Raw genomic sequence first — 23,198 nt, forward strand, 5'->3', positions numbered from 1 at the left:
GGAGCAATTTCCAAACACTTGAAGGTACCACATGCATCGGTACAAACAATAGTACGCAAGTATAAACACCATGGGACCACGCAGTCGTCATACCGCTCAGGAAGGAGAAGCATTCTGTCTTCTATAGATTAACATACTTTGGTGCAAAAAGTGCAAATCAAACCCAGAACAACAGCAAAGGACCTTGTGAAGATGCTGGAGGAAACAGGTTCAAAAGCATCTATATCCACAGTAAAACGAGTCCTATATTGACATAACCTGAAAGGCCGCTCAGCAAGGAAGAAGCCACTGCTACAAAACCGCCATAAAGTCAGACTACAGTTTGCCACTGCACATGAGGACAAAGATCGTACATTTTGGAGAAATGTCCTCTGGTTTGATGAAACAAAAATAGAACTGTTTGGCCATAATGACCATCATTATGTTTGGAGAAAAAAGGGGGAGGCTTGCAAGCCGAAGAACACCATCCCAACCGTGAAGCACGGGGGTGGCAGCATCATGTTGCAGGGGTATTTGCTGTAAGAGGGACTGGAACACTTCACAAAATAGATGGCATCATGAGGGTGGCAAATTATGTGGATATATTGAAGCAACATCTCAAGATATCAGTCAGGAAGTTAAATCTTGGTCGCAGATGGGCCTTCCAAATGGACAATGACCCCAAGCATACTTCCAACGTTGTGGCAAAATGGCTTATGGACAACTAAGTCAAGGTATTGGAGTGTCCACCACAAATCCCTGACCCCTCAGTCCTATTGAAAATGCGTGTGCGAGCCAGGAGGCCTAGAAACCTGACTCCGTTACACCAGCTCTGTCAGGAGGAATGGGCCAAAATTCACCCAACCTATTGTGGGAAGCTTGTGGGAGGCTACCAGAAACGTTTGATCCAAGTTAAGCAATTTAAAGGCAATGCTACCAAATACTAGTTGAGTGTATGTAATCTTCTGACCCACTGGGAATGTGATCTAAGAAATAAAAGCTGAAATAAATTATTCTCTCTGCTATTATTCTGACATTTCACATTCTTAAAATAAAGTGGTGATCCTAACTGACCTAAAACAGGGCATTTTTACTAGGATTAAATGTCAGGTATCTTTAAATGTGTTTGGCTAAGGTGTATGTAAACTTCCGACTTCAGATGTATATATTGTTTATTTGTCCAAAAATTAATGTAGCAACTACAGATTGCCCCTTCAAGTCTTTCAAAAGTGTGCAAGTTTGAGCATATGTCCATTAGGACTATGGATATTATAATAATTTTTTCATCAGCATGAACTAGATTGAGCCCCACTTTTATTCCATAGGCTTGGATATGCACTATGCAGCTGTTGCAAGAGCGCATTTTTCACTGGCTGTCCACTGTATTCATTTGTTAAAATTAATTGGCAACTTAAACTTCTTGAATTCAACCATTATTGTGATCAAAATTAGATTTGGGAACAGCCATTCACAACAATCACAATCCATAAGGCGCAAATAGCTAAATGAGCGAGCAGCAGTGTGACTCACATCAATACGCTATGTAGATATCAATAATAAGTGATATCCGTATCGCCAAACACTATACCACTCATCTTTGCATTTATTCAGAAGTCGCAGCATTGGAAGACATAAACATGCAAAATACTATTCCTGCTCTTTTCCCACGATCCATCAAACACATGTGGTTTGTCATCATAGTGGTTTCTGACTTGTGGTCAGACTCACTCAGGTGGAACAAACTTCAATTTGAACCTTTTTTGAATGTTGATTTGAATGTCATTGAGAACAGAGAAGTGTCAAAGATTTTTTTTCTCAAACATCCTTTCTGGATTTAAAAATAACCCTCGAAGTAATCATCTAGTTTATCAAAAGTATCTGTAATCTGATTACACTATTTTTGCTGGTAACGTGATGGATTATAGTTACCATTTTTGTAATCCCTTACATGTAAAGGATTACATGTAATCTGTTACTCCCCAACCCAGAGGGTATCTTCACTCGAACATATTTCTAGATTATTCCCAGATGTCAAAAGAGGTCTCCTGATGTGGTTTAAGCATTGTTGTGGACTTAAAACATCACATTTTGTTGGTTTTCTTTGAGTGAAAGCGTGAAACAAATTGGGAAAATCTGAACTCTGTGAATTTCTGACTCAGTTGATAGCCTCATTTGTCTTTTTCAATAGACGTCTTGGACCAATATGGGATTTATAATTTTAGGTCATTCAGAGTGTATGTCACTGTTGGTCATATAATTATTCACACAGGGCGTTTTTCATTCGCTGGGCAGGCCGTTTGGGAAATCTTTGGCAAAATAATCATATACCCATTTTTTCAGGCACCATTACACCACGGATGAGATTCATTGTCAAAGCACATGTTTTTACCCACTCTTGCCACTGTTCTTTCAGCATACACACACAGTACTGGTTACATTAAATCTAGGATTGGCTTCCTATTTCGCTACAAAGCCTCGTTCACTCATGCTGCCAAACATACCCTCGTAAAACTGACTATCCTACCGATACTTGACTTCGGCGATGTCATTTACAAAATAGCCTTCAGCACTCTACTCAGCACATTTGATGCAGTCTATCACAGTGCCATCCGTTTTGTCACCAAAGCCCCATATACTACCCACCACTGCGACCTGTATGCTCTGCGCTCTTGTCAGATTCAACAGAAGATCTCTTTGTTTCTTGGGACCTAGAACAAGCATCTCTGTTTTGTCCGAGTTTAAAAGTAGAAAGTTTGCAGCCATCCACTTCCTTATGTCTGAAACACAGGCTTCTAGCGAGGGCAATTTTGGGGCTTCACCATGTTTCATTGAAATATACAGCTGTGTGTCATCCGCGAAGCAGTGAAAGTTAACATTATGTTTTCGAATGACATCCCCAAGAGATAAAATATATAGTGACAACAATAGTGGTCCTAAATCGGAACCTTGAGGAACGCCAAAATTTACAGTTGATTTGTCAGAGGACAAACCATTCAAAGAGACAAACTGATATCTCTCCGACAGATAAGATCTAAACCAGGCCAGAACTTGTCCGTGTAGACCAATTTGGGTTTCCAATCTCTCCAAAAGAATGTGGTGATGGATGGTATCAAAAGTAGCACTAAGGTCTAGGAGCACGAGGACAGATGCAGAGCCTCGGTCTGATGCCATTAAAAGGTCATTTACCACCTTCACAAGTGCAGTCTCAGTGCTATGATGGGGTCTAAAACCAGACTGAAGCATTTCGTATACATTGTTTGTCTTCAGGAAGGCAGTGAGTTGCTGCGCAAAAGCTTTTTCAAGCTTTTTTGAGAGGAATGGAAGATTCGATATAGGCCAATAGTTTTTTATATTTTCTGGGTCAAGGTTTGGCTTTTTCAAGAGAGGCTTTATTACTGCCACTTTTAGTGAGTTTGGTACACATCCTGTGGTTAGAGAGCTGTTTATTATGTTCAACATAGGAGGGCCAAGCACAGGAAGCAGCTTTTTCAGTAGTTTAGTTGGAATAGGGTCCAGTATGCAGCTTGAAGGTTTAGAGGCCATGATTACTTTCATCACTGTGTCAAGAGATATAGTCTAAAACACTTGAGTGTCTGTCTTGATACTAGTTCCTGGCAGAGTTGTGCAGACTCAGGACAACTGAGCTTTGAAGGAATACGCAGATTTAAAGAGGAGTCCGTAATTTACTTTAATGATCATGATCTTCTCCTCAATGAAGTTCATGAATTTATTACTGCTGAAGTGAAAGCCATCCTCACTTGGGGAATGCTGCTTTTTAGTTAGCTTTGCAACAGTATAAAAATACATTTCGGATTGTTCTTATTTTCCTCAATTAAGTTGAAAAATAGGATGATTGAGCAGCAGTGAGTGCTCTTCGATACTGCACGGTTCTGTCTTTCCAAGCTAGTCGGAAGACTTCCAGTTTGGTGTGGCGCCATTTCCGTTCCAATTTTCTGAAAGCTTTCTTCAGAGCTCGGGTATTTTCTGTATACCAGGGAGCTAGTTTCTTATGACAAATGTTTTTAGTTTTTAGGGGTGCAACTGCATCTAGGGTATTCCGCAAGGTTAAATTGAGTTCCTCAGTTAGGTGGTTAACTGATTTTTGTCCTCTGACGACCATTCTTTTCATGATTTCGAGCCAGCTGTCTCTGTGAATGAGTACTTCCCTCCTCCTTGCAGTCCTGCAATACGGTAGTTGAGATGAACTTCTCTTGCCCTTCGGACACTTCCGCAAGCACTGCGGCCGTCTCAGCAAGAAAAACAATGATGCGCTGAGTATACTATGCTTCCGATGATACACCTTCTGATTTGTGGGGGACTGTCACCCCTTTCATTTTATTTTGATTGCAATTATTCCCGAATGAGTGAGCGTTCATGTGAAAAGAATTAGTATTTCAAATAATATTATTATCAATTGTGTAGTGACTCCTTCTGTTCTTTCCCGCCTTTTCAGTCCACACCAACTCCTCTTTGTCCACCAAGCGGTCATATCGGTTTAGCCGACTAGGGAACCTCCCCTATCATTTCCTTGTAACCATATCTACTGTGTTGTTTGTTTACGCATTTCTGTGATTATTTAGTTAGTTAGTAAATAAATTATTAAGACAATTGATGTATGGGTGATTCATATTAAAGGCTGGGTTTGTGCAGATAACCAACAATTTATGACGTTTGGAATGAGACTAATGTGAGGTAAAGAATAATTCATTGTTTAGAAGACTAATTGATCAGATATTAAAATATCTGAAGAGTTATATTAGGAAAAATATAACTTGGTAAACTGAGGTTTTCCTTGGTGCCCCTACTTCCTAGTTAATTACATTTACATGATTAGTTTAATCATGTAATAATAATTTCAGAGAACTGATTTAATAACATAAGTCTTCACTTCAATGATGCCAAAGACATGGCACTCGCTAGCTACTTCCAGACACAAATGAGGCAGCTCACTCTGACCATTTTACTCACCCTAGCAGAGCTGTTTAGGCTGTTTTATGTTATCCAGTGTGTTGGTGACTGCAGCTGTGCTGCTGGCAACAATTTCATTACTATTTTTTGCAAAAGTTTAGGTGTTGAGCATTCGTAAATTCAGTAGTTATTCTGTGCTGTGGCATACTCAGACGAGTGCTCTGAAGTCAGATTAGCTAGCCAGAGCGGATGTACAAGCTACGTCTATTGACAGTTGTCACGGTGACATCATGAACATTCTATTGATATGGTTACTTGCATAGTGAAGTCTTTTGTTTAGACATGTAGCTAGCTAGCTAGCTAAACAACGAACCATAATCCCAACTCATAATGTTACTACCCTGTATGAATCTGCAGGTAGCTAACCAACCAGGTTCCATGTTATTTAGCTTACATTAGGATATAACTAGAAATGCAAATGGCTCTGAGAACGAATAATATTACTACACAGATCATACATAATACATTACATAGCAAGCTAGCTAACAGTACACTTTAACCTGAAATTAAAACTACTTTCTGACAAAATTAGAAACGTGTAATATCTGAAAATGTATTGAGCTAGACCATATACATGGATGGACGCTTCTCCCTGTCTTTCAGATGCCCTGGTTGCCTTAGTTTGAAGACCAATCCGGAGACAGTTGTTTTATACCACAGCCTTCTGTGTGTTCTCTTTTCGACTCCATCCACATTTTATCCACCTCCTTATCTATCATACACTAATTCCACCTTGCATTCCACTGATTTCAAAACTCGGTCCTGCAGAAAATGGAGAGCAACACCTTTGCAGTTCTACGTGATATATTTAAAAAAAGCTGCATTAGAAAGAGTTTCCTACTCATACTCACCAGGTCATGTTATAGACAGAAGTATGCTACATGGCAAACCAAACCGAACTCATTTCTCGGCATGTTCAGCCCACCCATTATCTCAGTCAATCATGGATAGCAGGAAGGTTCCTTACTTTTTCTGTGGCTAAACGAACTAGGCTCATAATTTAACAATTGTATTTGTATTTACAGATAGCATACACATTTGTTATTGAGACACATGAAAGTTCACATGTTTCAGAAGACATTTATGCCAAAAAAGACATTTTGATTTAAAAAAAAGGTTAGGTTCAAATCTCTCTCCTGTGAAGTAGTGATGCGCAACATATACCTAGTTTCCTGAAATGAGTCACATTTTTTAAGAATACTTTGCTGAAGTGACTGGTCAGTGAATAAAACTGGTTTATGTGACAAAGCAGGCTAATGTTATTGTGCTGGGAACATGTGAACATCTTTCCTCTTTTTCTTTCCAAGAAGGGAATTAGCAGGTAGCATGCCATTCCTCTCCAATGCGAGTGTCACCAATGTGTCAGCCCCTAGCCACTTCTCCATGACACCTCATAGTGCCCTATTCTCATTAGTATATCAGTCCAGCAGCCATATAATATTATCTAACATATGGAATTGTTTTAATATTGTCATACCGAGGATCATTCAGCTATTTGATTTTCAATTGTAATTTATTCTATTTTATTTTTTAAATTACATTTGATGAAACATTGAATTTGGCCTTACTGCAATTAGTCAATTTAAATGCATTGAATAACATATTCATACATGGGATGATAAGCTCAGAGAATTATTATACATTTCAAGCCATATTTAACAAAATAAATTGTCACTACAGTACTTCCATTCGATCGGATGTGGTACCAAACCAAAACCCATTCTCCTCATCCTTTCTGGGGGAGCCTCCACTTCAATCTACCTAACTTTGTTTTCGTCACAAATGACACCCGTTTCCCTATATTAGTGCACTACTTTTGACCAGACACCTTAGGGCTTTGGTAAAAATGTGGTCACTATACAGGGAATAGGGTGCATGGGCCCTGGTCAAATGTAATATATGGAATAGGGTGCCATTTGGGATGCAGCCTGTTTTCTGAACAGGTTGACCTTGTTTAACGCTTTCATAAATATGCTTGGAATACGTTAAGCCTCAAATCATTCTCTAAGGCAGTAATTAGACCCATTGATTGCATCTTAAATGGTAGCCTATTCCCTATATAGTGCATTACCTTTGAGCAGAGCCCTTACAGGCCCTGGTCAAAAGTAGTGCACTCCAAAGAGGATAGGGTGTCATTTTTGACAGAGACATTATTTGTGAATTCTATGGGTTTGGGCTATTTACCTTCTTTAGCAGGCAAAATAATACGTGTTATGTAAGCGTTAAAGCTGCTTCTGGCCATACTGCTAGGATACATTCTTATAAAAAATGGGTTCCAAAAGGGTTCTTCGGCTGTCCCCATAGGTTGACCCATTTTGATTCCAGGAAAGGGTTTTACATGAAACCCAAAAGGGTTCTACCTGAAACCAAAAATAAATATTCAAAGGGTTCTCCAGAGGACTGCTGAAGAACTGTTTGAGGTTCTAGATAGCACCTGTCTAAGAGTGTAGTAGGGCTAAGGAATGATTTCCTCAACCACTGTGCTTCTAGCTTTATTTGGTCTTAAACATGGTTGTCTGAAGGCCTTACTTGTCACACAGTTAACTACTAGGTGATTCAGTCTCAACCAGGGCTGTTAGGGTGACCATATTACCGCCACACCGGCAGTCACGATGGCAGTTAAATTCCTTTTTAGTCAGGTAATTAGGCTTCTCCAAGCTCTGATGCTGCTGATGGTCATAAGTAGCCTACCAAACCAGCTACGTGCCTGGTACTCAGCACTCTACTGTCCCTCTAATCACTCTGACATCAACGCAAGTGTAATCAAACACTTGACGAACACTATGAGCTCATGATGCACACCATTTTCATAGGCTATGCAATTGCGTGAGAAAACAGAGTGATCTTCTCTATTAAACAGGGTTCCATCAGCTTTCTATATGCTAGGCCTATTATATTTATTTCTCAACTTTCCTAATATTAAGCACAATGCTTCTCTTTACAACAGGAGTATAGCAGGAGTATAGCATGAAAATGAACCATGGGAAAAGCCTCCTCCATTCACTATTTTAAGTGCATGACATGTATTTTTTTCCCCTGACCCTTTTTTTCTAGACAGGTGCATGATAATGGTCCATTCTAAATCTAAACAAATTTCACACTTATGTTAGTTAGAATATGTAAAAACAAGATACAATCAAGAATAGTCTGATGGGTGACTTTATTAGCCTAACAATTGTGAATGATATATTATCACTTGGGAATGATGCCCAGCTTAAGGAAAGAAACAGCCATGCCTTGTTTTTGCGACTTTTTCAAATCATAGTCGCACACATCATGTAGGCTAGCCCATAGGCCTATATGTTTTGATAAGGTTAAACTAAAATGGCCAAATAACTTCTTAAAATTAAGCACATTTATCAGATTTACAATGAGTGTAGAGCCTAACAGGCATACAAGTTTGGGGAAGATCATTTTCACCATTAAAATGTATTTATATAATAAAAGCGTTACATGCATATTTGCATTTGGGTCACTTTTGAGAATTGGGTTTTCCTGCTAATGGAACATTCATGCTTATAGCCTATTGCCATGTGCTCATTGCTATGCTTATAATGTGAAGAAATACCCTAATAGTTTATCAACATTTTAAGCTAAATGTTCTGATCTGTTGCGTTAGCCTCACTGCTTAAAACTTTTTTTTATGCTGGTGGTTGTATTAATTTGGGATCTATCGCATGCCACAACTGTCCCAGACAATGTTTGGAATATTTATTTCTTGCATCGAATAGAATAGGTCAACTTTTGTACTATGGGGGATAGTAGATTGACATAGGCTTTTGCTGTTCGTTAGGCCTACTCATCTTGTTCGCAGACAAAAAGTAAATGTGGACAGTTCGTCCATCATCTTCAATAGGTGCCTTGGAATTGGATAAGGATGCGCGCAGTTGCATCCCCGATGTGTCTGTCTTCACTTGTAGCCTGTGAGAAAGACCCAATCACATGACGGAGACCCATGTGAGTGATAGTCACTTAGGAGCACACAGCCGGGAGAGAGGAATTAAAATTATTATATTCATCCCAGGGGTACAACAGCCACTGGCATTGCTTTTTTTAGGGGACATTATGGCCACACAAGGGGATGCCGCCGGGAAATTCAAGGAATTATCAAGTGCTTGTCAAATTGTGAATGTGAGACTGACGAAGTGCGCAAAAAACAAAGCAGATCTTCACTTTTTTCAAATGATCATTAGAGTCGCATCGTGCAGCCTTAGAATGTACTAAAAATCAAAACATAAAGCCCAACATTTGTATCACAACTAAAGTTACATAAATAACTCTAAATCAAGCATATAGGACTACCTGTGTCTTTGTAAACCGCTCAACACAGAATAGCCGCATGTGCACACTCCCTCAAATCGCTTAGAGAAAATATCCTTTCTATTTTATTCAGCTATTTTCAATTGTATTCTTCATATTGTAAAATAGTATAAAATAATGCCTCGGAATTCTAAGCAAATCTTGTCTGTCCAATGAACAAGTCTTGCCCACAGTCATATGGCATAGCCAGATCAGGGCTTTTCATAAGGACAACTCAGAGTATGCTATTCTGTTCTCCTGAAATAGACGACATTTTCTTCATATCAAGTTTCTTTAGAACTGTCTAAAATAAATAATAGATTTATTGTGGTGGTGTAGGCTATACTACATGGATTTATTATACGACTTTTCAAAAGGTCTGCATCAGTTGCTTGTAGGCTATGCGTGGAAGACAGGAGATGCTACATTTGTTTATGGTAATTAGCAGTCTATTACCGTGAAACCAGCAGTTAGTTGCTTGACAATCACCGACTGACAAAATTTCATGACCGCCACAGCCCTAGTGTCACCATATATAGGATGAAAATGGGAAGTAAATACATTCAGTATTCTGTTAAAATAAGCCATTCCTGAGCCTGTATGGAGCACTTAATGATATGTTGCTGCCTGCATTTACATGCAGGTTTCGACATTAGAATCATGGAATGAATTTTTAAACCATGACGACGTACATTTAACTATGAAATTGTGGCAATATTTGCATTATTTTTGTGTTTTTGTTTTGTATAAAAGATTAAGGCTTCTTTGTTTCAAATTTACACTTTGAAATGTGCATGCTATTTGTAAGCAATGTGCTCAGGTAGAATAGTAGCCCGGAGCTTTCTGTCCTGCCTCATGCCCATGTGATTGCATGATTCGGGGTTGGAATGCTTTGTCTGAGTCATTTGAGTTACCTAATTTAGACTGAATTGGATCAAATCCAAAATGTCACCCTATGCACCATACATTGCACTACTTTTAGGTTCCATTTGGGATGTAGATGCAGTGCCAACCGTATTATGTAAAGCCAGACAGAACTTACTTCCCTAAAGACAAAGAAAGACTCTTGCTTCAAAATGTAGCATGACTAATGGAAGACTGCAAAAACATAGATTATTCATTCAGTTGTTTTTCCAATTGACTTTGATTGTTTTTCGATGGTATATGTATAATGCTGTTCTTGGCGCCATTCGGTAGGTGTCAAATCCTGACGGTTCTTGTGTTTAATAAGTCTCTCTCACAAAATAACGTTTAATCTCAATGGGACTGTATAGATAAATGTAAAATATTTTGTGTCATTGTTCTGTTTTATTTTAAACTGATAATGAGCTACTAAAGATCCCAATAAACACTAAACATACACATTTAACACAACCTAATGACCCTGATAAGACATTTGGGATGCATAGCAAATTGGACCATATTCCCTATATAGTGTACTACTTTTGACCAGGGCCTATTGGGCTCTTCTCAAAAGCAGTGCACTGTAGCTAATAGGGTGCCATTAAGGAAGGGGCCTTGGACTCATCTGCATAATGCAATTTATTTTTGTGTACCTCCCACTTTTGCTTCAGTATGTTTATGCATTCAGCTAACGTTTTATGATTTGTGTTTTTACATGGCAGGTTTTGATGACCGGGACACAGATCTCTTCTTGTGCGACACCAACACCTGCAAGTTTGATGGAGAGTGTTTGAGAATTGGAGAGACCGTGACGTGCATCTGTAACTTCAAGGTAAGACACTGTTCAATTTTTTATTCTCAGAAAATGTTTTGGTGAAAAATTGCATATTCTTCTTATGGTGTGCTGACGGTTTGTTGTTTTTCAAATTAAGATGTTGGACTTTACCCAATGTTGATTTAACCAATAAATTACTGGGAGTTCATATATGGAGTGTGAAACTTTATTTTCTTATAGTTTATTGGACTTAAATGTACAAAACATTCCATTTAAAGGGGCAATCTGTGATTGCTACGTTTATTTTTGGACTTTTAAATTCATGATACAGCCATTGATTCTTGAAGAATATAAATTATGAATGTGTTATGAGCTTAGTTCAAATTCATATCCCCCAAAATGTAATATATATTGTATATATATTGTGTATATATATTATACTTATTAAGCTTACTTTACTTTTTTTGTTTGTAAACAATGTAATTGTAAACAAACATTGTATAGTCTCAAAATTATTATTTTGTTGTCATGGATGTTCTGTCTATGAATTTGAGAGTGGTTACATTTTTCTAGACCTATTCCTCAGCTGTTAAACAAAACACCCACTAGCTATCAAGAGGGAGGTGACTACACTGTATAGTAAAGACATAATTTACTACTTCTCATAATACTGAATGTCACTCTCAGTCACGGTGGCTGTTTAATGCATTCCACTTCATTGATGTTATTGCCATTGACAAAAAACAGATTTAAATACTCTCATTAGTAACATAAATCCAGTGAATGATGCTGTGCTATGGTTCAGTTTATTACCAATCTATAACAAAGGCAGCAAACCAGCCCTCCATTGATAGATTTTTGTATTACTCTCCCCTCATTCAAACGAATATATTCTATATTACAAATGTAAAAGATTATACCAAGATAAAGCATAAGGATATGCCTTATGCGTTTCAGCTCGAAACTCTCTTCCAATGTGGCGAGCTTATCATCACACCCAGCGCCGACGCTCTAGGCAGACGACACTCGATCGGTCGCTTGCTTTAATCTCAATTTCGTACATCCCTGGGAGCGGACATTAGTGAAAGCGCACAGATAAATTACATTACCTCTCCATTTCTCATCCCTGAGATCTCATACTGATAGTGGATGTCATTCGGGATAGAGCTCTCTCTGTGAAGCATAGCAAGGAGCGGGTCACACCGCTTTCCTTTCATACTTACTTAATACTGGTTTGGCCTTGGGTCACGGCCTACCATAGCATCCTGTGTCTCTGTATGTATGGACGGGACGGGACCTGACGTCAATGCTCTTAAACCTAATAGCCGCCATGTCTTTATTCCATTAAGCGTTGTAATTCAGCAAACATGATTCTCTTATAGGACACACACACACACACACACACACACACACACACACACACACACACACACACACACACACACACACACACACACACACACACACACACACACACACACACACACACACACACACACACACACACACACACACACACACACACACACTTTAAGCTGCTGAGGGGTTACGTGCAGTATAGCTGTGAGGAGGAAGTCGGTTTGATCTGCGAGAATCAATGGGTGCTATTCAAAGGCGGGATGTCCATTCAGCAACCATGTTAGATAGCTAGTCCATCTCACACTGCCTCTTTTGAGGAGCTGAGGCTCGGGTCTTTAGCAGGACTCACTATCACTACCACACAACAAGCTGTGTGTGTGTGTGCTACAGTTTCACAGTCATGTGATACTTGGACCTGCTGTGAAATATCTTTATCGTTTTATGATATCATCCATTCATGTCGGATTATGACTATTTCTAGCATCTCAATTAATTTTTTCAATAAGGCTATTGTTTCAACGGCTCTGGCTTGCTCTTCAAGGTATAGTTTTGACCCTGTCTACAATGTGTTCTGTAACTCCAATTTTGGGTTGTGACATTTTCTCTGCTGTAATACATTATATCTATCTGCTGTCATGGCTGAATCAGAATTAGTTAGGTAACATTAATAAATAAGATGTTTTATTTACATAATAATGCTTATGTGAGATATGTCATTAGAATGTCTTGTTTTGGATAATTGTCAGGATTTGGCCAGGGTTGTTCCGGTTTTTGGTCACTAGATTCCCCCATTGTGCCTTTTGACCTTTTGTTTTCCCTTGATCCCCATTATTATTTGCACCTGTGCCTCGTTTCCCCTGATTGTATTTAAACCCTTTGTTTTACTCAGTTCTGTGCTCTGTGTTTGTATGTTAGCACCCAACCCTAGTACTCTGCGAGCTCTTGTTGATCCCGGTGGACTCTCTTGTGGAGTTCTGTTTTTTGTTCTTGTTTGTTTGTTTTTGAGTATCTTTTGAGGCTTTTTGTGCTGTGCCTTCCACCTTGTGGATTTGCCTTTTTGTCTTGGAGGATTGCCTTTGTTCTTTTGGAATTCCTTTTGAGGTTGTGGAGTTACATGTTTTCCTGAAGAACTTCACTTTTTACTTCATTAAATACACCGTCTCAAGTATTGCTGTGTCTGCCTCATCTTCTGGGTTCTGCTGACTATTCGTGGCTCAGTTGGTTTAGTGACTGTTTCTCACTCCGGAGACCCGGGTTCGTAACCGAGTCCTGACAGATAATACTGTTGGCAGTTGCATTTTCCTCTCTCTTCTCCAGGGTCACTTGGGGCCCAGAGAGGGGAGAGGTCAGGCTTGTCTTCATATGTCAATGTATCTGTTAAACCATGTGATGCTATGAAGAATATCATAAGGGGAGGAGGACAGAATGGAGGCTTGTCTTCTTATGGGAATGTGTCTTTAACTATTGTCCCCTCTGAGGTTGCCCTTATCTTGACCTAGTATATGACCAAAGAGGCTCACTGTCTTTTCTGATCTTGACCAGGAGGGGTGGTATTTGAAATGGGAGTATCTAGATTTGACAATTGATATATGCCATTGGATGAGGTAATGTTTTAGTCCTAAGTGGTACCAAGAACGAGAATAGAACCTCGTCTAAAGAGACCAAACTGAACAATAATTTATAGCTAATGCTGTCTGGCTATGGGATACTCCTCTCTCAATTAAAAGTCTTCCTTTGTAATGTTCCTAAGATCTGTGTTTCGTCATGTGAGTTGAGATGGGTGTGTCTTGGCTATAAATGATACTTAGAATTGTTTTGCAAGCACTCTCAGAGAATTCATTTATAGACACTGAATTCATCTGAGAGTCACAGGGCTATGGTGAAGCTCATATATAATTAAAGATGGACTTCATAATATAACTCTGACTTCTGTGTGGTTTGCTCTCTCAATGGTTAGTAATAAAGGATATTACCACGACACTGCACATGACTGGCTTTCAGCATTTTAATGTAATTTTGTGTATCAGTCCACAATGTTGCTGTTATTTCCTCTAATATCTGGTTGCTACTGGCTATTCAGCATGTTTATGTCATTTAATTTCTAATGTTAGGTTGGGATAGTACTTCAAAGATAGAGATAATGCAAGTCGTGTTGTAGATGTGACAGTGGAACAGAACAACATGTCCTTCCTAGCTCTCTCAGAGCAAACACTTCCCCCAGAAAGCACTCTCTCTCACACACACACACACACACACACACACACACACACACACACACACACACACACACACACACACACACACACACACACACACACACACACACACACACACACACACACACACACACACAAAGACACACACACACACACACACACACACACACACACACACACACACACACACACACACACACACACACACACACACACACACACACACACACACACACACACACACACACACACACACACACAGACACACACAGACACACACACACACTATTGACAAAGCATAGCTATACCACGGTACAGTCCCTGGTGGCATTCAGGAGGCCATAATAAGAGGGCTCCTGATGGAAACCTTGTTCCATGTATTTGTATACATTTATGATCCTTTTATCAGGGAACCGTCTGTGAGTCGTACAGTCCATAGAGCTGTAATTCCCAGGCAGAGCCTTGGATAAAGGGCTCCTAGGGACACTGGAATAACAGGTACCCTGGTTTAAGATGATGGCTGTTCAAATATTCATTAGTGTTTGTAGTGAAACTAAAGTGCATGTGTCAGGAAGTGGTTAAGTATAAGCATTTTTTCTGAGTTGTTACACTAGCACCCTCTTAGCAGAGACAGGTGCTGTATCATCACTGACGTGACATGCCACTATGATAGGATAAGACATGATAGAATATGTTTAATCTCCCATTCATTTTGTTATATCTCGCTCCCCCTTCCTTCTTTCCATCGAACCCCTCTTATCTGTTCCTCCACTACCTTCCTCAACTCTCCAGCTGACTCTCTACCCCCTGCCTATCTTTCTACACTCTTAGAAAAAAAGGTGCTATCTAGAACATAAAAGGTTCTTTGGCTGTCCCCATAGGAAAACCCTTTGAATAACCTGTTTTGGTTCCAGGTAGAAGCCTTTCCACAGAGGGTTCTACATGGAACCCAAAAGGGTTATCCTATGGGGACAATAGAATAACCCTTTTGGTTAGAAAATACATTTTTTGGACCTGTAAGCCCTTTGAGAGTTGCATTGGGCAGCAGGTAGCCAAGTGGTTAAGAGATTGTGCTAGTAACTGGAAGGTTGCTGGTTAAAATCCCTGAACTGACTAGGTGAAAAAGCTGTTAATATGCACTTGAGCAAGGCACTTAACCCTAATTGCTCCTATAAGTCACTCTGGATAAGAGTGTCTGCTAAAAATGTAAATGTTGTCATAGTGGTCTGCAAAATTGACTTCCATCTTTTGCATGACAATTCTGCCAATTCAAATCAGTGTGAAGAAGAGCCCAGCACTGGTGGCATCTCCTAGAGCTGTATCTTTGGGAGCTAATTCAGATTGACTGAAGGGCAATGTTGATAGATGGGCAATCCTGTAGTGTCCATGCTGTTTTAGTTCATGGAAAAGGCCAGAAGGGCAGTCCTTTGGTGTATGGGCCATAGATAGAAACATGTTTAGTAGGGTAAACCCACTGGTGAGAGTCAGGTATTGGTGGATGCATAAGCCCAACTAGCTCATGTGACCATGTTAGAAATGAAGATGAGATCTAAAGATATTGTCCTACATTTATCACTCAAGGCCTCACAACCCAACCAGTCACCCAAATTAACACCATGAAAATGTATGCAGCGTCTGGCCTCCATGTTGCCTTTTGCCTTTATTCAGTCAAGGCGGGGGGGGGGCAAGGCTATCTCCTCAGGACGGTAGCATCTGTGTCAGCTCCTTGGCGGCTCTAGCTGGCCTGTCAGACACTATTACAGCAGAGTCCATCTCCGGTGACTGCACTGGGGCCTAATCAAGAGGAGACTGCCAACCGGTTAAAGAGCAGAAGCACAAGCCAAGCATGCCCCAGTCTATCTCCCCCCCCAACCGTCAGAGCAGACTAGCATCTGCAACCATGGCAAGGCATCATGGGAGTTTGTCAATCACTCAGACAATGCTCAACACATTTCTGTCTGGGGGATAGAAGGAATACATCATCACCTTAGACACAGAACAGATTTTATCCTGGGATGGTGTTCCTCGGGAATTAGCTGTTGGTCCATTGTCTTTTGTTATTGACCCCCACTGACATAAGCTCCCTCGGATGTGTCTTGGGTAATGTGGAGTGTTTTTGAGGCAAAGGCTGAGGCGAAAGCTGAGCCAAACCAAATCAACTGAAACTGGGAGTTGTTGTATGTGCTTCTGGCTCTGTATTGGAATTATATCTGATTTGGTACCAACTTTGGACTAGAAGCAACAAAGTACTTTTAACACCCACTTTTGGATTGAAGGCTGTACAGAGGGTGCCCTTGTAAGAGGAGAGAATGAACAACTAATGTTACAGTATCTTTGTGGGTGTTTGTCCCTGGGTGTTTGTCTCTCAATGCAGTGACAAACACCCATTGCTATCCACTGCCTCCTCCCGTTTCGCAGTTCGTCTTTACCAAAGCCTTTCTCGGTTGTATTCTTTTCCCTGATGGAAGGTCAGAGCTTACCCCCAGTGTGGAGCTAATGATCTGACAAAAGCCCTTGATTTTACGCTCTCTGTCCCCCAAGCTCTGTGCCATGTCAGAACAACTGTAGCAGACATCCATCACGCTTCAAGGTCGACTGACAGATGAGAGCTCTGCATCAGAGACTGAGACGCCATCTTAGACGAAAACATCTGTCTCTTGTCATGAGCCACAGGTACCCCTGCTTCTAGAACCAGTGAGTCATCTCATTCAGAGGCTTAAAGAGATGTCGCTTTGATTAGTATGAGCAGACGTAAGAAAATACTATGCATCAGGGTCCTTTGAGTGGAAATCGTGTACCGTGAATACGGCACATTGTATAGATCAAATGGTGGAGTGATTCAATGAGAATCAGAACGTGCCGTGCAGCACGGTTGCTATCTTCTGAGGTGAGCCACATTTTTGTAGAGATGTTTATTATTGATTGGAGTGAATCATAGCCTTGGGATGTATTTCATATTCGAGAGCTTGCTTTAATGGATACAGGAAATGCGTGAGGTTTGAGTTTGTCAGTGTGTGTCTGTTTCTGTGTGTTTGTGTTTTATTTTCTGTGTGTTTGTGTGTGTTTGTGCATACATGTTTGTGATGTTGCGTTGTCGTACAACAGGAAGCTAAACCTTTAACATCACTCACAGTAAACAGAGAGTGATGGTAGCAATGAAAAAATATATATATAATTAAGAGGGAAAAAAACATTCAGAGGGGGCGGATGGATTCTTTACAGGGCAACCGTCCACTGCTTGGCAACCCATGGCCCAGACTTCAAAGAGTTTTTGTGACCATGCTGAGTAATTGGCCATAATGTAGCTGTAATGGGTTCGGCAGCAGCTGATTAGAATATCAATGTTAATCGCCAATGGTGTGGCTTGTGCTAGTTGACATGGTGCTCTATGGGGTCAAGCTGAGAAGATCTTCAAGTAGATAACCTCTGAAACAAAAGGATATCAGTGAGGTTCATTGGAAAATCACTCTTGCAGGTGTCAATTTGGAAGCCCATGGATATTGAATGCAGAGATGTGGTTTTCATATTACAGGTTTATATTTTAGACCCTCACACATGGTAATGGAAAAAATATTAATATGGCAATTCATTATGTGACAAAAGTGACTCACAATAACACATAACTTTCTCTAAACACACAAATGGCCTGGCAATTGTTAGTCTGTCTGTTACGGTTTTCCGTCGAATGAGAGTCAGACCAAAAGGCAGCATGGTTAGTTCGATACATCTTTAATAGATGAAAAAACCACGAACAATACAAAAAAACAAACGGAAATGTGAAAACCTATACAGCCTATCTAGTGAACACTAACACAGAGACAGGAACAATCACCCACGACATACTCAAAGAATATGGCTGCCTAAATATGGTTCCCAATCAGAGACAACGATAATCACCTGACTCTGATTGAGAACCGCCTCAGGCAGCCATAGACTATGCTAGACACCCCACAAAAACCCCATGACAAAAACGCACCACAAATACCAATGTCACACCCTGGCCTGACCAAATAAATGAAGACAAACATACATTACTTTGACCAAGGCGTGACAGAACCCCCCCCCCCCCCCCCTAAGGTGCGGACACCCGGACACACATCAAAACAATAGCGAGGGTCCGGGTGGGCGTCTGTCCATGGTGGCGGCTCCGGCTCGGGACGTGGACCCCACTCCATCAATATCTTAGATCCTCCCCCTCGCGTCCTAGGATAGTCCACCCTCGCCGCCGACCATGGCCTAGTAGTCCTCACCCAGAACCCCACTGGACTGAGGGGCAGCTCGGGACTGAGGGGCAGCTCGGGACTGAGGGGCAGCTCGGGACTGAGGGGCAGCTCGGCACTGAGGGGAAGCTCGGCACTGAGGGGAAGCTCGGCACTGAGGGGAAGCTCGGCACTGAAGGGAAGCTCCGCACTGAGAGGAAGCTCCGCACTGAGAGGAAGCTCCGCACTGAGAGGAAGCTTAGGCAGGTAGTTGGCTCCGGCAGATCCTGGCTGGCTGGCGGATCTGGAAGAGTCTGGTTGACTGGCGGATCTGGAAGTGTCTGGTTGCCTGGCGGATCTGGAATTGTCTGGTTGACTGGCAAATCTGGAAGAGTCTGGTTGACTGGCAGATCTGGAAGAGTCTGGCTGACTGGCAGATCTGGAAGATCATGGCTGACTGGCGAATCCTGGCTGACTGGCGGATCTACCTGCTCTGGCTGCTCCATGCAGACTGGCAGCTCTGGCTGCTCCATGCAGACTGGCAGCTCTGGCTGCTCTATGCAGACTGGCAGCTCTATGCAGACTGGCAGCTCTGGCTGCTCCATGCAAACTGGCAGCTCTGGCTGCTCCATGCAGACTGACATCTCTGTCTGCTCCATGCAGACTGACAGCTCAGGCTGCTCCATGCAGACTGACAGCTCAGGCTGCTCCATGCAGACTGACAGCTCAGTCTGCTTCATTCAAAGAATATGGCTGCCTAAATATGGTTCCCAATCAGAGACAACGATAATCACCTGACTCTGATTGAGAACCGCCTCAGGCAGCCATAGACTATGCTAGACACCCCATGACAAAAACGCACCACAAATACCCATGTCACACCCTGGCCTGACCAAATAAATGAAGACAAACATACATTACTTCGACCAGGGCGTGACACTGTCAATGGTATTTTGATGACATGACATAGGTTTATGCTATTTGTGTTATCCTCAAAGGTCTGATTTTATGTATTTTGTTTGCATATTGATATTATCTCGATTTGTTTAATTGCAGGACAAATATATATAATGAGGAGGATCTCCAATCCCAACTAAATATTTTACTAACTGCATCCTATTTTACAAATATTTGTGCACATATGTTTCCTTTACCTCTCTCCCTAATATCTCCAATAGAGGTCGACCGATTAATCGGATTTCAAGTTTTCATAACAATCGGAAATCTGTATTTTTCGGGGCCGATTTGCCTATTAAAAAAAAAAAAAATATATATATATATATTTTATATATACCTTTTTTTAACTAGGCAAGTCAGTTAAGAACACATTCTTATTGTCTTATGACGGCCTAGGAATGGTGGGTTAACTGCCTCGTTCACGGGCAGAACGACAGATTTTCACCTTGTCAGCTCGGGGGATCCAATCTTGCAACCTTACAGTTAACGAGTCCAACGCAATAACGACCTGCCTCTCTCTCATTGCACTCCACAAGGAGACTGCCTGTTACGCAAATGCAGTAAGCCAAGGTAAGTTGCGAGCTAGCGTTAAACATATCTTATGAAAAACAATCAATGATAATCACTAGTTAACTACACATGTTTGATGATATTACTAGATATTATCTAGCGTGTCATGCGATGCATACAATGTGACTGAGCATACAAGTATCTGACTGAGCGGTGGTAGGCAGAAGCAGGCGCATAAACATTCATTCATACAGCACTTTCGTGAGGACCTGAGCCCTAGGACCGTGCCCCAGGACTACCTGACATGATGGCTCCTTGCTGTCCCCAGTCCACCTGACTGTGCTGCTGCTCCAGTTTCAACTGTTCTGCCTTATTATTATTTGACCATGCTGGTCATTTATGAACATTTGAACATCTTGGTCATGTTCTGTTATAATCTCTACCCGGCACAGCCAGAAGAGGACTGGCCACCCCACATAGCCCGGTTCCTCTCTAGGTTTCTTCCTAGGTTTTGGCCTTTCTAGGGAGTTTTTCCTAGCCACCGTGCTTTTACACCTGCATTGTTTGCTGTTTGGGGTTTTAGGCTGGGTTTCTGTACAGCACTTTGAGATATCAGCTGATGTACGAAGGGCTATATAAATACATTTGATTTGAATTTGATTTGATTTGATTTGATTTGCTAGCAGCTCTGAGGCTGGTGTAACCGAAGTGAAATGGCTTGCTAGTTAGCTGACGCTAATAGCGTTTCAATCGTCACTCGCTCTGAGCCTTCTAGTAGTGGTTTCCCTTGCTCATGGGTAACACTGCTTCGAGGGTGGCTGTTGTCGTTGTGTTCCTGTTTCGAGCCCAGGGAGGAGCGAGGAGAGGAACGGAAGTTATACTGTTACACTGGCAATACTAAAGTGCCTATAAGAACATCCAATAGTCAAAGGTTAATGAAAAACAAATGGTATAGAGGGAAATAGTCCTATAATTCCAATAATACTGTATATACAACCTAAAACTTCGTCCTGGGAATATTGAAGACTCATGTTAAAAGGAACCACCAGCTTTCATATGTTCTCATGTTCTGAGCAAGGAACCGAAACGTTAGCTTTCTTACACAGCACATATTGCACTTTTACTTTCTTCTCCAACACTTTGTTTTTGCATTATTTAAACCATTATTTGGTTGAGGCTAAATTGATTTTATTAATGTATTATATTAAGTTGAAATCAAAGTTTATTCAGTATCGTTGTAATTGTCATTAACACAAAAAAAAAAATTGTCCGATTAATCGGTATCGGCTTTTTTGGTCCTCCAATAATCGATATCGGTGTTGAAAAATCATAATCGGTCGACCTCTAATCTCCAATGTCAGGTATAGACATTCTCAGCTAAGCCAGTTAAGTCTCTATGTACTGTATGTAACCGGTCTAGGTTGAAATAGTATTTATTTGTTAAGCATGCTTAATTTCACTGGTGTGTAGCACCTTGATGGGTAAGTGTAACGCTCGTCGGAAGAAGTGGAGCAAGGTTCAGCGTGGTACGTGTTCATGATTCTTTATTAAATCCGACCACCAAACAAAAGAACAACGAATGTCACGTTCCGTATGCTACGCAGAGCTAACAAAAAACAACATCCCACAACCTAAGGTGGCAAAACAGGCTGCATAAGTATGACTCCCAATCAGAGACAACGATAGACAGTTGTCCCTGATTGAGAACCATATCTGGCCAAAACATAGAAACACAAAACATACAAATAAAGAACATAGAATGCTCACCCAAATCACACCCTGACCAAACCAAATAGAGACATAAATGGCGTGACAGTAAGGTTTACACCTTTAGGATTATTCAATTTGTTTTAATGCACTGAGCAAGTTAACTCAGTTGTAACAACAATGTGGGAACACGTTTACTAAAAAAACAAGTTTACCAGGTCTTGGTCCAAAATGACTCTATGATTACTGTAGTATTATTATGAAAATATGTTGAAAAGAAATTGTTGTGGAATTGTGTGTTCTTGATTTTCACAGCTGCGTTATAAATACAAAGTTACATTTTACATCATGCTTCCATGACATTATGGTTTTCTACTGGACTAGAGTATATCCCAGGCTCACACAGTCTTATAGTACAAAGTCAACTGTGTGTCCCAAATTACACCCTACTACCTGCATAGTACATGTCTTTTTTTACCTTTATTTAACTAGGCAAGTCAGTTAAGAACAAATTCTTAATTTCAATGATGGCCTAGGAACAGTGGGTTAACTGCCTGTTCAGGGGCAGAACGACAGATTTGTACCTTGTCAGCTCAGGGACATAACCTTGCAACCTTTTGGTTACTAGTCCAACGCTCTAACCACTAGGCTACCCTGCCGCCCCAGCCCTATGGGCCCTGGTCAAAAGTAGTTCACATTGAAGGGAATATGGTGCCATTTGGGACGCACTCAACCAGTTTTTACCAAGCCTCAGTTCCATTCCCTCATCACTATATTTATATCTCTCTCTACTGTCAGATTATTATTGTCTGAATGTAATCTGGCCCTGTAAAGCCTTCTGTGAATAACTAGCCTTCTGTTGACTATTCACTTCACTCCACAAAATTCAAATGGACTGACTAATTGTTTATTTTATTCTTGGGTAGATGGGCAGGTAGATAAATGCTAATTTCAATGGATGATTAGCTGATTCATTTATTGATTCTGATGGGCTGTCATGTTTTGTTTGTACAGATGTTAGATCCATCTAACTCTCCAATTTACAAACACTAAAATGTGCTTTGTCCGTTTATTATACATACATATACAGACAGCGATGATTGTGCTCTCTCGCTCTCTCTCTCCTCCTTTTCATCTCTCTTCATCTCCATCCTTCTCCCTTCCTCGCCATCCCTCTCTCTTGCTCTCTTCCTTTTTGTTAAACCTTGTCAGACAACTGCTATGTACAACTGCTTTGTGTGATGTCACCTGCAATTGCAAGAAGGCATTTTCTTCATAGTATACAAAGTGCCCTCGCCCCTGTGTTTGTGTGTCAGGCCAGTCTCA

General features: G+C 40.9%; 1 protein-coding gene across 1 annotated transcript in view; it reads left to right on the forward strand.

The window, feature by feature from the left end:
* Positions 1–23,198, forward strand: part of LOC124043745 (tomoregulin-2-like) — a 196,510-nt gene that overhangs the window by 31,474 nt on the left and 141,838 nt on the right. The window contains exon 2 of the mRNA XM_046362669.1: positions 10,872–10,981. Within this exon, the coding sequence (XP_046218625.1) occupies positions 10,872–10,981 (110 nt within the window). The remainder of the gene's footprint in view (positions 1–10,871; positions 10,982–23,198) is intronic.

This window comes from Oncorhynchus gorbuscha, linkage group LG09 (genome assembly GCF_021184085.1).
Source record: "Oncorhynchus gorbuscha isolate QuinsamMale2020 ecotype Even-year linkage group LG09, OgorEven_v1.0, whole genome shotgun sequence".
Classification (NCBI taxonomy): Eukaryota; Metazoa; Chordata; class Actinopteri; order Salmoniformes; family Salmonidae; genus Oncorhynchus; species Oncorhynchus gorbuscha.